The 16,206-nt window shown below is 38.4% G+C and overlaps 4 protein-coding genes and 2 pseudogenes across 5 annotated transcripts; 2 read left to right on the forward strand and 4 right to left on the reverse strand.

The window, feature by feature from the left end:
• Positions 1-626: 626 nt before the first annotated feature.
• Positions 627-3,278, forward strand: LOC125587485 (annotated as a pseudogene).
• Positions 3,279-3,933: 655 nt separating this feature from the next.
• Positions 3,934-6,129, forward strand: LOC106437138 (ankyrin repeat-containing protein BDA1-like). The gene is made up of 2 exons (XM_013878064.3): positions 3,934-4,680; positions 5,199-6,129. Exons 1-2 carry the CDS (start codon positions 4,084-4,086, stop codon positions 5,886-5,888), a joined length of 1,287 nt encoding a protein of 428 aa, XP_013733518.2. The 5' UTR covers positions 3,934-4,083; the 3' UTR covers positions 5,889-6,129.
• Positions 6,130-6,326: 197 nt separating this feature from the next.
• On the reverse strand, positions 6,327-8,792 carry LOC106437137 (annotated as a pseudogene).
• Positions 8,793-9,026: 234 nt separating this feature from the next.
• LOC125587484 (AT-hook motif nuclear-localized protein 28-like) lies at positions 9,027-10,092 on the reverse strand. The gene has a single exon (XM_048758075.1). The coding sequence runs from the start codon at positions 9,852-9,854 to the stop codon at positions 9,243-9,245; it is 612 nt and encodes a 203-aa protein (XP_048614032.1). The 5' UTR covers positions 9,855-10,092; the 3' UTR covers positions 9,027-9,242.
• Positions 10,093-11,164: 1,072 nt separating this feature from the next.
• On the reverse strand, positions 11,165-12,997 carry LOC106346594 (PHD finger protein ALFIN-LIKE 7). Its single transcript, XM_048758074.1, has 5 exons — positions 12,690-12,997; positions 12,447-12,479; positions 11,903-12,131; positions 11,688-11,814; positions 11,165-11,606 (listed from the first exon to the last, which is right to left on the reverse strand). The coding sequence occupies exons 1-5, from the start codon at positions 12,766-12,768 to the stop codon at positions 11,337-11,339; spliced, it is 738 nt and encodes a 245-aa protein (XP_048614031.1). The 5' UTR covers positions 12,769-12,997; the 3' UTR covers positions 11,165-11,336.
• Positions 12,998-13,606: 609 nt separating this feature from the next.
• Positions 13,607-15,578, reverse strand: LOC106359353 (inositol oxygenase 1). Of its 2 annotated transcripts, none has more exons than XM_048758072.1 (8): positions 15,307-15,578; positions 15,046-15,148; positions 14,666-14,952; positions 14,472-14,584; positions 14,272-14,394; positions 14,121-14,190; positions 13,859-14,019; positions 13,607-13,781 (listed from the first exon to the last, which is right to left on the reverse strand). In XM_048758072.1, exons 1-8 carry the CDS (start codon positions 15,341-15,343, stop codon positions 13,755-13,757), a joined length of 921 nt encoding a protein of 306 aa, XP_048614029.1. In that variant the 5' UTR covers positions 15,344-15,578; the 3' UTR covers positions 13,607-13,754. The 2 variants fall into 2 exon arrangements, with proteins under 2 accessions (XP_048614029.1, XP_048614028.1); XM_048758071.1 differs by having other exon boundaries at positions 15,046-15,154.
• Between the last annotated feature and the right edge of the window lie 628 nt (positions 15,579-16,206).

Consider the following 16,206-nt stretch of genomic DNA (forward strand, 5'->3'; position numbering starts at 1 on the left):
AAATAATTCATAAGAAAGATCAAAAACTTGGTTTAAATAATGATTTTTAGTTGCACCTATTAAGGTAAAGTCATTGTGGTGATATCTAAACCCTAATAAGCACTTTATGTGAAATAATGTTTTGTACTAATTGTGTTTTATATGTATATAAATTATTTCTATACGGATTATGAATAGAAAAGTTTATAACTTTAAGTGCAAAATCAGTTTTGTACGAATTCTATGCAAAACGATTCTGCAGTATATACAAAACACGCTGTACTAATTATGCACAGACCAATTATTATTATCAATTTTGCACAAAAACTTCACGAATCATTACAGGATAGGTCTTTGGAAACTCTAATTTACATAATCCCGAAATTTGCACGGAAAAGGGTTTGCGAAAAAAAAAAAATCCTAATTCGCAGAGCACCGTTCTTGCACGGATTCTGTACTGCGAAAATTATAATTCGGGTATGCACAAACTATGCATGATTCTTTTAAAAAGATAATTATAATCCCTAGATGCACAAACTATGCACGATTCTCTTAAACAGAAAAATAATTATTTCAGATGTACAGAGTTCGCACGATTTAATCAAACATACCTCATTTTCTCAGATCGCACTAACTTTGCACACATACGAAAATTAAACCCTTAATCAGATCTAGAAATCACAATACTCAGATCTATCAGTTTCAGTTATCTAGCTCATCGATCTATTATTCTTAATGGATTAAACAGATGTTCATAACCATACCACATGTAAGTTAAATTTACATGAACCTAAGATCTTTAAACATCTAGGTTAATCACATAATAGAATCATATGAATGTTTATAGAGTTACCTGGATTCATTTTGTCTGATCCTGAATGGATTGAATCCTGAATGGAAGATGAACAGCTCAATCTCTTCTTAGGAACTCTTAGGTTTCTCTCGCCTCGTCTATAACGTTAGTTGTTGCTTTTAGGATATCTTTATGATGGTCTAAAGATATGTATCTATAGGTGGAGAGATGACCTAATTCCTCTTTAAGGTTTCCTTTAGATTAATCTCAACCGTCCATCAATGTAGAGATAAATTAGGAATTACTCTTTTATTTCCAATTTCATTGGTCACCAAACATATTAAAGAATAACAATATTCCAATAGAAAATGGATAATATAAGACCATATAATAGGGAAAGGAAATATTCCTTACATACTCAACATCATCATTCTTGCAGAGTTCTATCATAAACCTAAAACTTTTCTTTCCATGGATCCAAGACTTGAACAAGCAGCTGAATCTGGAAGCATCGATGAGCGGTATACCCTTATTGATGAGAATCCATACATACTTGAGAACATTGACGCAGTACCATTTGTGACCACTCCCCTCCACGTAGCTGCAGCTTCTGGGAACATACCATTCGCCAAGGAGATGCTGAATCTCAAGCCCTCTTTTGCCAGAAAGCTCAACACAAAAGGGTATAGTCCGTTGCATCTTGCTGTCAACATGGATCAAGATGATTTTGTCCGCAGGATGATCTGCCTTGATGGCCATCTTGCCCGCGTTAAAGGGAGAAACGGCATCACACCGTTTCATTTACTAGCGCAAAAAGGAAATGCAGATCTTGTGGCGAGGTGCCTTCGTGGATCCCCTGAATGTATCCAAGACGATCTTTTAGATGTCCAGAATGCTCTGCATCTTGCTGTGATACATGATAGATTTGAAGTGCTCCTAGTCCTCGTCGGATGGTTCCAGAGAATGAGCCAAAGAGACGCTGACACCATTGAGTATCGTGTTTTGAATAGAGCTGATATTGACTACAACACGCCTTTGCACCTTGCAGCATCTAAGAATGATCGTCAGGCATGTTTTTCTTTTCTTCTTCAGTTCTTATTTAAAATTATATATAAAAACAAGTTCTACCATGTGAAGCGGATGGGCTTCCATCTCAAACTTAAGTAACAATGGAAAAAAACAATGGATGAGTGAACAATGTAAGATTCTGATAAGTATCAACGGTCTTACTTCAGGAAGAAGTCTAAGGAGGTGGTTAATGAATCTCTGGATGAGTTAGAAGGTTCGAGTTCTTCAAAGAACGAAGCGCGTTAGCAAACACTCTATTTTGGAGAGAGGGTTTGCGGTTAGAGGGAAGAGTTGAAAATAAGAGAGTCGATTATTGTTTAGAGTTTATGCTTGATTGGTGTATGATCTTAGACGCTATGAGTCTGAGCTCAAGATCGTGATGAGATCTTGAGATCGAGGATTTCTTTGAGAGATTTGTACTTTGAGAGATTCGATTTCGATTTGTACTTCTTTCATTGATCAGTTACATTGAGTTGAGAGTTTATACACTTACAGATATCCAAAATCTATCAGATTCCTATGCATTATGATTCTTTAATTTCCTAATATGATTATCCATTTTATGCAGATGATGAGACTGTTACTGCAATGTCGGTCGGTTCAGCGAAATGAAGTAAATGGTGAAAATTTAACTTTCCTTGATATCTTAAGAAGCCAAAGACGGAGAGACGCAGGTGGAGACTTAAGAGAGGACTTGGATTTGGAACAAATTGTTGCAAAAACTTGGTTTGACATTTTAAAATCACCATTCACTTTCTGGACATATTGCTCCACATTCGTTAGATGCCTAAGGACTGACACATCGGACGAAGCTCGTGGAGTGTTCCTGATTGTATGCACTTTGATAATAACAGCCACTTGACTGCCCTCCAGCCTCCCGGAGGTGTACATCAATCCGGGATGCGAATGCGGGTTCCGTGGTGATGAAACAGACATTCTTCATCCTTATTTGGCTTTTCAACGCCTTAGGCTTTGGCTGCGCTATACTCTACACCTTTTGTCTCATACCACTTGGTAGTTTGTTTGTACTTTGGTTCTTTTGGATTGGCACATCTCTGTGCATTTCTTATGCTCTAGCGATGGCAGTAATCTCACCGCACCCTCTAGTGTTTCTCTCCGCGACCTTCGCCTTCTTCCTGCTCATTGCTCTCTATTTCTTGCTCGAAAATTTCATACGACAGTATCGGAATGTGTCCCCTATGCCCCGATTGAGCTGGTTTTGGAAGGCTTGATACAACATGTGTCACTTCTATTACAGGAGAAGAGATGATTGATTCTGAGAAGGTAAATAATGCAACCGTCAAAAAACATATGCCATGCCCCTTGTTTAGTTTTTTCGTTAAATTGCCATAATGTTCAGTTTTGTAATTTATTGAATTTTATGTTTGTTATGCTGTACATGTTGTTTAATATAATTGTAAGGAAATGATTTCATGCATGTGAAAAATATTCACTGATATTTGCTTCGACTCTCAACACCATCCTTGCTGAATGTATCCAAGATGTGAGCGTGAATTGCAAAAATGCTCTGCACCTCGCTGTGATGAATGACAGATTTGAAGTTGTCCAAGTCCTCACCGGATGCATCCAGCAAAAGATCAAAAGAAACTCCACCGAGATCAGAGTTACTAGAATGCCGTTCGGTTCGTGAAAACAAATTAAATGGTGATGGTTTAACATGTCTTGCCCTAATTGACATGTCTACAGCCAACTACTAGACATCCAATAAACAATGCAATAAGGGTTATAGAAATTTAAAAACCAACCAATCATGAAGGACAAACATTCTGACTATCTCTAGAAGACAATGTGAATCATATAATATTAATAAGTCATACTGAAAGAGTGAGAGACAAAGATTAAGAGCATGACAACTCTGATACACAAATCTAACCAGCAAACAATTGGGTAGAGAATCAACATGTGGATGGACATTCATGTTTATTTTTCATAGGCCTATAATGGGACAAGTCATTCAAGAGCTCTTGTTGACATGGATGGGTATATGCCGCATATCATATATTGATAAAATGGCGTGTGGTAGGAAACTCTTTAGGACCCACCTCCTGTACATACGGAAATAAACCATCTGTAACGACAAGTTTGAATGGTTCTTTGCTTTGAAACTTCCTGGTAGCCAGAATAGGATAGAATTTTTTTTTACAAAAGATAGAGCTTCTGCCTACTTCTGCTACCCTCATACTTTTACTGTAGTATTCTTACTTGAGTACCAGAAGCTCTATATGGATCGAAGACTTCAACAGGCTGCTGAATCAGGTAGCATCAGTGACCTTTATGCTTTGATCGATGAGAATCCGTGCATACTGGAGAACATCGACGCCATGCCATTCGTGAACACTCCCCTTCACATAGCTGCAGCTTCTGGAAAAATAGCGTTCGCCGTAGAGATGCTGAATCTCAAGCCGTCTTTTGCGAAAAAACTCAATACAAACGGGTGCAGTCCGTTGCACCTTGCTGTGGAGAAGGATCAACAAGAGCTCGTCACCTGGCTGCTCAGGATTGATCCCAGTCTTGCTGGTGTTAAAGGAAGAGAAGGCATCACGCTGTTCCATCTCCTAGTGTTAAGAGGGAACGTCGATCTTGTGGTGGACTGCCTCATGACTTCTCCTGAATGTATTCGAGATGCGAGCGTGACTGGCCAAAATGCTCTGCATCTAGCTGTGATGAATGATAGATTTGAGGTTCTGCAGGTCCTAACCGGATGGATCCAGAGAATGAGCCAGAAAAATGCTCGATCTATCGAGTATTCTGTTCTGAATAAGATGGATTTAACCGGCAACACGCCTTTGCACCTTGCAGCATATAAGAATGATCATCAGGTATGTTTTATATTCTAATTTGAAGAGAGAAAGAAAGCCAAAGATTTAACAATATTTTCAAAGCTGTGTAGGGCTGGGCATGAGGCGCTTACTAGCTATTTTAGGTGTACTTAGATACTTGACTTGCATTGCATGAGTAATAACAATTTAAACTTGTATTTACTTGTTATAAACGAAGACTTGCTATCTCTGAGTATTTGATCAAAAATGAATTCCTTGCAAGTTATTTGCTCCGCTCCATTATTTGATATTTGCAAAATTAAGACCGATACGAAATAAGTAACAAGTATAAGATGAGTAATGAGTATTTGTGTCCAACCTTAAATACAAGTAAAAAATAAGAAAAGTATTATCAGGAAGTAACAAGTATTTAATAGAGCATATAAGAATTAGCAAATAAAGGAGTAATTATTATTTGTCTTGACAACGCCAATACTTGACTTTTTAAGGAGTATGGATCAAGTACGAATACCAAGTAATGATGTCCAACCCCTAAACTGATTGGTCATTTTATGCAGATGGTGAAACTTTTACTAGAATGTCGAATGGTTCAACGGAACGAAGTAAATGGTGATGGTTTAACATTCCTTGATATCTTAAGAACACATGGACAAATTGATGAAGGTGGAGAATTAGAACAAGCTGCTCTAAAAACCGGGTGCATGGAAGCAGCTTCTCTGCCAAAACTGATGAAAAAAACATACGACTTCTTCAAATCACCAATCACGTTTTGGGCTTACTGCTCCACTCATACAAGGCGCATAAGTTCCGACACATCAGACGAAGCTCGTGGAGTCTTCTTAATTATATGCACTTTGCTAATCACAGCAACTTACCAGACCTCCCTCCAGCCTCCAGGAGGTGTGACCCAATCAGAGGGCCATGCAGTGATGAAGCAGGCATTCTTCATCGTCCTATGGGTTTCCAACACCATTGGCTTCTGCTGCGCTTTATTCTACACCTATTCTCTCTTACCAGCTAGAGGTTTGTTGACGCTGTGGTTTTGTTATATAGGAGCGTCTCTTTGCGTTTCTTACGCGTTAGCAATGGCTGTAATCTCACCACAGCCTATAGTGTTTCTCACCGCGTGCTTTGCCTTGTACCTGCTTTTTCCTCTGTATGTTTTGATGGAAGTTTTCCTAAGGCAATGGCAGAGGCATCAGACGGTAGCACCTGATCCCAAATTGAGCTGGTTTTGGAAAGTTTGATACAACATGTGTGTCGCTTTTACTACATACTACAGGAGAATAGAGGATTCTGAGAGGCAAAAGACCCAACACTCAAACATATGCCATGTCCCTTGTGACTTGCAATACTGTTCAGTTTGTAATGAATTGGCTTTACATACTACAGATATATGTAGTTCAATAATAAAATGTGGTATATGTAAATGATTCCATGCATGTTAAAATATTCAAGTTGTACTTTATTAACTCAGTATGGTTCTTCTATACAGGCTCTAATGTCATTATAACACCCTTCAAACTTTTTGTTGTTGCTCCTTCAGCTCGGCCTCGAGGGGGATCTGTAATGTTTGATTTGCTCAGCTTTTGCAGGTGTGATCTTCACGCATTTTGCATGGAACCATTTCTCACAAACATTGTGTAGCAGCATATACAAATAATTATGCTCATTCGTAAAATCAGTGAATAAAGTGAACTTTCACCCATTAACAAGTTGACAACGTAAAAGATGAAATATTTCCACATGCATGAAATTATTCCTTACCTTACATGCATATAGATATAAAAAATATATAGAAGCCAATTTATTACTAAACGTTAATTGTAATTAAAAATAATAAAAATAAACAAGGAACATGGCATATGTTTCGAGGGTTTTTACCTTTTCAAACCTTCCCACGCCAGCTCAATTGGGGCACAAGACCCACAGTCAGATGCTTCCGCCAATTATCAAAGAAAATTTTAGACAAGAGATAGAGAGCAAACAGCAGGAAGAAGGCGAAGGTCATGGAGATAAACACTAAAGGGTGGGGTGAGATAACTGCCATTGCTAGAGCATAAGAAATGCACAGAGATCCCCCAATCCAAAAGAACCAACATGCAAACATGCTACCAATTGGCATGAGACAGAACGTGTAGAGTATAGCGTAGCAGAAGCCGACGGTGTTAGAAACCCAAAGAAGGATGAAGAACGTCTGTTTCATCACCACGGAACCTGCGTTAGCATCCTCCTCGGGTTGGTGTACACCTCCTGGAGGCTGGAGGGCAGTCTGGTAAGTGGCTGTTATTATCAAAGTGCATACAATCAAGAACACTGCACGAGCTTCGTCTGATGTGTTGCTCCTTAGTCGTCTCATGAAAGTGGAGCAGAAAGTCCAGAAAGTGAGTGGTGATTTATAAATCTCATACTGTGCCTTTGATCTTGGCACCGAAGCTGCTTCTTTACACCCCGGTGTTTACAACAACTTGTTCCAAATCCAGGTCCTCCTCCTCTCCTGGTCCCTGGCTTCCACCTGCCTCCTCTCTCCGTTCTTGGTTTCTTCTTAAGATATCAAGGAAAGTTAAACCATCACCATTTACATCGTTCCGCTTAACCAACCGACATTCCAGTAACAGCCTAACCGCCTGCTACACAAATGGATCCATCATATATATAAAAAAATGATTCTTGGAGGAATAATCTCACATTGTTCACTCATTCCAATTATTACTTAAACTTATAGATGGGAAGCCAATCCCACTCGAACTTGCTTTTGTTTACAGTTTAAAACAATGTTCTAAAAATCGCTAGGCAGTAACTAGGCGTTCTATGGAGTACTAGCGACTAGGCGGATTATTCGAGGATTAGTGTTAGCAAATTATTGATTTATTATACATTTATATGACATATATTAGTTTTTAAGTTTAATTATAAAATTATTGTGATTAATTATCATCATTAGATGTACAAAATAAAAGAAATAAGACAAATTTGTAGATTTATAATAAGATTATTGCTTAATTTAATATATTTAGATCGATTTAAACCGATTTAGAATAGTTTCAATCAGTTTGAATTGTATAAATCAGATTCTAAGAAAATTTGTTTCGGACAGGACCGAATTGCCGTCTATACCAATTTTTAGAACTTTGGTTTTAAATATAGAAAAAGAAAAGAAAAACATGCCTGACGATCATTCTTAGATGCTGCAAGGTGCAAAGGAGTGTTGTAGTCAATATCCACGACTCTCAATGGTGTCAGCGTCTCTTTGGCTCATTCTCTGGATCCATTCGGTGAGGACTTGGAGAACTTCAAACCTATCATGTTTCACAGCAAGATGTAGAGCATTCTGGCGATCTACGCTAGCTCTCATCTTGGATACATTCAGGGGATCCACGAAGGCACCTCGCCACAAGGTCTGCGTTTCCTTTTTGCGCTAGTAAATGAAACGGTGTGATGCCGTTTCTCCCTTTAACGCGGGCAAGACCGCCGTCAAGCCAGATCATCCTGCGGACAAACTCATTTTGATCCATGTTGACAGCAAGATGCAACGGACTATACCCTTTTGTGTTGAGCTTTCTGGCAAAAGAGGGCTTAGATTCAGCATCTCCTTGGCGAATGGTATGTTCCCAGAAGCTGCAGCTACGTGGAGGGGAGTGGTCACAAATGGTACTGCGTCGATGTTCTCAAGTATGTATGGATTCTCATCAATAAGAGTATACAGCTCATCGATGCTTCCAGATTCAGCTGCTTGTTTAAGTCTTGGATCCATTGGAAAAAAGGTTTATTATCGAACTAACTTTGCAAGATTGATGAAGTTAAAGTGAGGTGACTTTTATAGACACAAAAGAACCAGTGAGTGAGTATGTGAGATGACTAAAAGAAGAGAGTGACTTTTCACATGTAAGTAAGAGAAATAATAAAGAAAGACCTTTTGACACATGAGTATGTTTTATTCCCTCATGATGTTCATAAAAGCTCAGCATCCACTAGCTTTTTTACCAAAAAATTAATCTCTTTGCTTATCCACACATAATCATCCTATCCATTCAAGCAAAGCGATCCACCTATGGGTTTCTTAATCATTCGAATATTTTTATAGTCCTGAGCCGCTGGAAGCTGTCAAGACACCAGTGTAAGTCTGAGGCCTGAGCCCCGATCAAGTTGGTTTTAACGATACCATTAGCATAATATATGGCTTATATTTTGAGAATGCAATGCTGTAACCCCCTTCTTAAGATATATGATATGTTCCAAGTAGTAATTAATGAGACCTTTTGGGCCACTAGTTTAATCTGCGAGAGATGTTGTCGTGTAATAATGAGACCACTTAACCATAGCCCAAAGGATATCTTCTGCTGGGGAAGTCCATATAAAACCATAACTATACAGCCAAACTCCCAGACATCCAATAAACAATGCGATAAGATTAAAGAAATTTTTTAAATAAACCAACCAATCACTAGGGGACAAACATTCTAATTATCTCTAGAAGACAATGCGAATCATATAAACTCATGTCGAACTTAAAGAGTGACAGAGAGAATGAAGAACAAAGATTAAAAGCAAACAATTGATTCTTGATGATGAAAAGCAGAAACTCTAAAGGTAAAGATTGGTTAGTATTCCGGCGGAGCTCCGGCGGCGGGGGTCCAGACAACATCAGAGCCCTCAATGTGGCAAGACTCTCCACCTCCTCCAGAGACCGGCGGCGACTGTCCCTTCCCTTCCTTCGCCTCCGCCGAAGCCGAGGAGTTTTCTTGCTTCACCTCCGCGGGTAACCGGTAATACGAAGGGTTGTTCAAACTCGCGGCGACGACGAAGACGGGTCCGGCGGAGATGAGCGGACCGGAGACGAATCCGCCGATTATCTGTCCCTGAGGTCCGGCGAGCGAGACGGCGAAGGAGTTGGAGACGGGAGGAGGGAGGAAAGCGGCGGAGACGGAGAGGAGATCGAACTTGCCGTGGAAAGTGATGGTTGAGCCGGGAGGTGCGGGGGAAGGCTGGCGCAGCGTGACGTCAGCAACGGAGCCGGAGCCGCTGAGGAGGCAGAGGCCGATGGATCTTTCGCGGCAGAAGCGGTTGATGGAGGCGACGACGTCGTTTCCGGAAGGGACTTGGAGGATGTAAGGGCTCATGGGAGGCTCCAAGGTGAGGAAAACCGGTGGTTTCGGTTTGTTTTTCGAACCTTGGGGTCTGCCACGTGGACGCTGACGCTGTACGGGTTCCATTGATGCGGCGGCGGTGGAGAAGGAGGAGGAGGAGATAGCGTGTTGGTGCTGAGGGAACTTGGAGGTCCAATGTCTCCTTTTTTCACCTTTCTGAATTTTGTATTTGTGTGGTAAAATGGTGAAAAGTAAAAGAGGAAGAAGATGCAGAGTTTGTTGGTAATAGTGTACAAAGACTAGTCGTTGTCTCTTTAATGGGCGAAAGTGGTGTGTTTGATTAATTATATAATTTGACCAGAAAGTATTTTGCTTTTTCTCTCTATCTCTACTACATGAGTTGTTAATAAGACTGGACATTTTATCCGTTAAATTTGATTCGATTCGTTATTCGTTTCGATTTTATCCGAAAATTCTGGATATCTGTAAACTTTGGAGTCAAAGCAAATACTAAAAATCAATATCCGTTAAAATCAAAGCAAATCACAAATATTAAATTTTGGAAAGCGGATATCCGATCCGATCCGACAATATATAAATACATGTATATCTTGATTATATTTAAAATTTTTAAAGTATAAAATTATATAATTATTATTCTAACATATGATTTGATAAATTATATTCACTTTATTATTTATATAAAAGTATTACGTAAAGGAAGAGAACACATTTATGATAATTATAATTTTTTCTTAAGTTTTGTGTTATTATAATTGTTAACTAAGCTTAAATTTTTTTACAAAATATGTAGATTCACTACTTCTTTTAATTTTTATCATATACATCATGCGAAAAAATATTTTACAAAATAAATTTGTATCAAATTTTTAAAATTATTTATATTAATCAAAACATATGAGATATCCGTAAGTATTCGTAAATATCCGCAAATATCTATTTATTTTCCGGATATTCGTCTTTCCGAATATCCGTATTTTTCCGAAGCGAAGCAAATCGAAAAATTAGATATCTGTGACATACGAAGCAAATCAAAGATACCTTCAAAAATCCGGATATCCAGTGAGTTCAATATATATATATTATTTTTTTGGTGGGTGTAAATGCGTTCAATATGTTACATTGTTGATAATATCGAGGCCGTGCCATTTGTAACACTCCGCTCCAGGCATCTGCTCTTTCCTGTGTTGTTGTTTATCTGCTCTCCTCTGTATCCCTTGATGACCCTGAGGCTGAGCCATCTGAAGGCTACACAGTAACTCGAATATTGTAACACTAGTGAAACAAATACGCCTTCGAGAATGTAAACGTATAAAGCAGAAGAAGGCCAATCAGGTCAACCATTTTAGACAGGCATAAAGAGCCAAAATTGTCAAGTCTCATACCAAGAAGAGAAATATAACTAATTGACTATAGACTCCTTTAAAGACGGAATTTTTATAAGAATCACAAGACAAAATTAGTCACAGTATTTTGATAATAACAGTAAAGATCAACAAGAAGAAAAGAGACATTACTAACTGTAAAGCTGTTTTTCAATCACATTAAAGACTACACAAATCAAATGCAACTTTATGATCGTCTTTTTCAAGCTCTGTGTTTCTTGTTGGCACCGCAGCAACTTGGGCATTTGTAATGTTTGATGTGCTCAGCCCTTGCAGGTGTGATCTTGACGCATTTTCCATGGAACCATCTCTCACAAGTATCACACCATATCCAGAACTCCTCTTCTCCATCATCGCTCTCTCCACAGACACCACAAAACTCACCTTGCCCCTCGTCTTCCTCCCCATCATCATCTCCGCTCTCACTTTCTTCTCTTGTTGGTGGTGGCGGGGATCTCTTTGAAGCCTTAGTCTGAGATTCAGATTGGTGAGAACATTAAAACAGAGATAGATAGATAAGACTGAGAATTTTAAAAAGAAGCGTCTATTATACCTTGACACCACCAGACTTGCTTCTGCTACTGTTGTGGTTACCAGATTGATCCTTGGATTGCTTTGCGTTGCCAGTTACAACCTCGAAAATGGTTGGGAGATCATTTATCATCCGGAACAGCCTCATCCTGAAACAAAATTTAGTTATATAAGACCACCAGTCACAAACATGTGTACAAGAACATAGAACACTGAGCAGAGAAAGGAAAGCTATACCTCTCGTTTTTATCAAAAGAGAAACGTGCACCAAAGTAGAAGGCAACAGCGATGAGCCAAGAGTCAGAGTGAACAGCAATCAAAGAGACCCAGTTTTCCTCTGGCATACCGTCCCTTGAGAAGTTGATGCCAAGAGCTGGTTCAGGAAGCTCAGGAGGGACCTCGTCGACGGGAAGATTAAGCTCCCACGACCCATTTGGAAGCCCGTAGAGACACAAGTTTTCATTGGCTGCACACATTTTAAAAAAATAAAAAACAGAATTACCCTTAGAAAAGGAGACCACACAGAGAAACTCACAAACACTTCAAAAAAAAAAATCATGAAACCAAAACTACTCCGAAGAGGAAGATAATGAAAGATGTACAAACAAAGAAACAAGAGACAAGTGAACAAACACATGAAGCAAAAATAAATTTACCATCATCACAAACTAATCCCTAAATCAAAAACAGGGGACACATAACCTCAAACTACTTGAAAGATAAAAACTTTGTGAAATCAAGCAGACAAGAATCAAAGCGGAGTGAGGAGGATAAAACTCACCAGGGTCACACTTATCGTAAAACTTGCGTACATCTGCACCCACAGAAAAGAAATCATGAATCAGTCAAAATCCCAGCAAACGATAAAACAAAGGGCACGAAGAAGAATAAAGGTGTTAACTTTATGCTCAGGAATGAAGAAAACCCAATGGAACAAGAACAAACGGTCACAAGGTGGTCAAAGCTTGAGAAAGAAACAAGCTTTAGATTCGAAGAAAGAAAGAGAGAGATGGGAAGTATTAACCAGTAGTGAGAGCTTTGATGAGACCAGCTCTTCGTCCCCTAAAGTCCTTAAACACATCTTCTGCAGCGCGTCCCTCCATATGCTCGCTCGCAAACACCGGCGGTGATTCCGGTGAGAATGTATGGGAGGTGGAAGAGAAAGAAACCCAACAGCCAAAGATCGGTTTTTTATTTTATTTTCCCTCTCTTTCAGCGGAACTCTGTATTTTGGATTCGGAGAGAGAGAGAGAGAGAGGGAGATTATATATTGAGAGAGAGGAGAGAGAACCCTAGAAACGAAAAAGGAAAGACTGAGGGGGGGGGGGCGCTATGTTGTATCAGATTACAACGGCGACTCTATTTATTTTCTTTTTTTTATTCAACATGTATATTTAATCTCTATATTAAATTTAATTATACTACTATTTGTCTTTTGTTTTTTAGTCTAGCTGACTAGTTCTAAATTCCAATATTTTATTACAAGTCATTTCCTTTTTTTTCCGTTATTTTAAGTCAACAGTTTAATATTAGTAGTATTTTTTTGGAGTATAAATTAGTAATATAATTAAAAAATTTAAACAAAAAAATTAATGGACATATGAACATTGACTAAAAGAGGTTTCCAACCTGAAATCAGAGTCAAGAGTAAGAACGATCTCATGGTCCTTCACTTGGTAGGGGAATAATTATCATAATTTTATTTTCTTAGAGGTTGGGGTTAAGGTTTTGATAACCTCTGCTTTAGTATAAGTTAGTAATATAATTAATTTTTAGACAAAAAAATTACTTTTTTTTTTTTGAAAAGGGACTAAAAATTACTTGGTAAGCGAGTAATTAACATATTTTTTTAGAGGGGGAGCTAAGGTTTTGATGACCTCTGGTTTTAGTTCTCTAAAATTACAAGTGACGAAATACTTTTTAGACTTTCAACCGAAATGTACCACTGGGAAATAAAATTAAGCACAGATGAAACAACACTCTAATTTATTCATCAAGGCACATGATCCGCCTTTTATGTTTACATATATTCGAGTCACATTCTCATCACATCCAACTTTATTAGAAAGCCTCCTCCTACTTGTGAGTTTCACCATTTTAACTTTGCCGGAAAGTACTGCCAACAATAAACACCGATTATTATTACCCGCAGGTTTGCTTCAAAATTTGTAAATATGAAACATACATACGTACCTTGTTGATAAGGGAGAGATAGTATGGTTTCACTTCCTCGACGTTTATACGGACTTTGCTTTTGCTGTAAAGATCATACTTGTTAAACACTTTCAGCCACTTCATGTTCTCTCTGTCTTCCTCGTTCATCAAATGCTTGTATGCTTCTGACTTGTGAAGCGCTATCAAAACACACACACACACAACACATGTATAAGATAATCTTGACTCGTTTATTTATCGGTGGATTTGAGCATATCAGACACTAGTAAATTCCATATACCGTAGAACGAGTGGTATCTGATAATGAAAAGACCAGCCGATGGTAATGTAGTCTTGTTCTCCTTGGCAACCTGTGAAACAGAGCGACTGCATCAAACATAGATTCTTATATGCAAACGTAAAAAAGTGTTGAGATTGTAGTTTGCTTATACCAGGTACATGTAATCATCATGCCCCCAAGACATGAACACGTTGTGAAGCCCACAGCCTTCGGTGTATATCCCGTACTTGGTGTTGTAACTTGGGTTGTTGAAGTCTGGATTCTCCTTGAAGTACTGCATCAAGAAACATGTAATCAGTTTTTAAATGTTTTAAGTTTTTTTAGTGTATTAAGAGAATCTCTTATATATACCTTGTGGTGAACAATAGACTCATCAAAAGCACATCCCACTGGATATGTATCACCAACAACAGCCCATTGAGGAAGCTCACCAAATGAAGAGTGGAGAAGAACTTTCCCAAGATCTGGTTCACATACACACACCAAAAAAAAAAATCATTACAAAACGGTAAAACAAATGGTTTTAATATGTTATAGAATTTTACCATGGATAAGACCGGTCAAATGGAGCCAGTCTTCATCAGGGTAATCTTTTCTGATGGCTTCAGCTGTCTGAAGCAAATGTTCGATCTGAGGCTCGTCCAAGTCAGGATCACTCTCATCAACAAACTCATTGAGAAGCTCACAGCATTCCCAAATGCTCATCTCGGTTCGGTTCAGCTTCCCGTATTCCTCTCTCATCCTCCTAACGAAGTCAACGGTTTGTCCAATATGATTGGTTTTGTAGAACTCCTCCACACTTCTCCTCCTCTCACTTTGAGCATCATAATCCCTTTTTTTATATGACAACAAGAAGTTTCGATCTTGCAATATATGGACCAAGGTAATAATAAAAATATGAAAAATATTCCAAGAGAGAAATTACCTGAAGGTGTGACCAAAAGAGTTGGTGTGAGGAGCCACAAAAACTCCATCTAACACCAACTCTGTTTCTTCCTCTGTTACATTCTTCTCTTCAGTATTATCCCCTGCATCTTCATAAACTCAAATCCAATAATCAAATTCTAAAAACATAATCCAAGCAAACCCACAAAAGAATATAAGCTGAAATTTAATCCAAAATATTCATTGCAAGATATTATTAGCAGATCATTTCAAGACTAGAGAGGTAAAAAGATTGACGAACCATTGTGATCAGAGTGGTGATCGATGAGAATCGTCATGGAGACTCAGATGAATAAGCCAAAAGGATGAGGAGGAGAGACGAAGCTAGGGTTTTGTTGGTGATGACGGCGAAAGGAAGTGTGATGGTTTATATAGGAGAGGAAGTGAGTCCTGAAGTGTGAATAACGAAGGAAGTGAGCCCTTCGCCATGTTTTCAGAATCAGGACTCGTAAAGAGTCCTTCAATGGCAAAAAGTTCAAAATCTCCCTCTTTTTTTAGGTTTAGTGTTCATGCAGACAAAATAGACAAAAGAAACAGCTGTACTATAAGTGGAGATGAGTCAAGACAATGACTTGGTGCGTGATTAAATGTGTGTTTTAATGATTTCTTTGTACATTTGTCAGATCTTAGTGATTAATTAACAAACTTTTTTATTTTATATTTTTTGCTTTTTAACTACTTTGAAATTTGCTTTATTCTCGGTTTTTAAAAGTTGACAAACTACATTTGATTTGAAGTATACAATAAACCTAGGTTTTGTAAAAAGGTAGTAGTCATAAACCTAACTGGTCCAGAAAAAAGATCTATAGGTTATTAAACCAAATCATAAATAAAACATAGCGATAACTAGATGTTAAAACATAAAGCTTCTTTTATAAAATGAATAATGTAACGAATCTTCTGATATTTATTTCCTCTTCTTTAAAATCCCGAAGGTGAGCCGTAAAACGATTGCTGAACAACCACGTCACTTTAACGTAAGATTCACAAGAAAAAAGAAGAAAAAGCCAACTCGGTTGGCTCCACATGACGTGGTGCTCTCTCGTCTTAAATAGATAGTAGTTTTTGTCTTTGTCCTATATCACACCGTCATTTTCTTGAGAAACGCGATGGAGGCTATTTCTTACGAGTCCTTGGATCG

The sequence above is a fragment of the Brassica napus genome, chromosome C5, assembly GCF_020379485.1.
Source record: "Brassica napus cultivar Da-Ae chromosome C5, Da-Ae, whole genome shotgun sequence".
NCBI classification, from domain to species: domain Eukaryota; kingdom Viridiplantae; phylum Streptophyta; class Magnoliopsida; order Brassicales; family Brassicaceae; genus Brassica; species Brassica napus.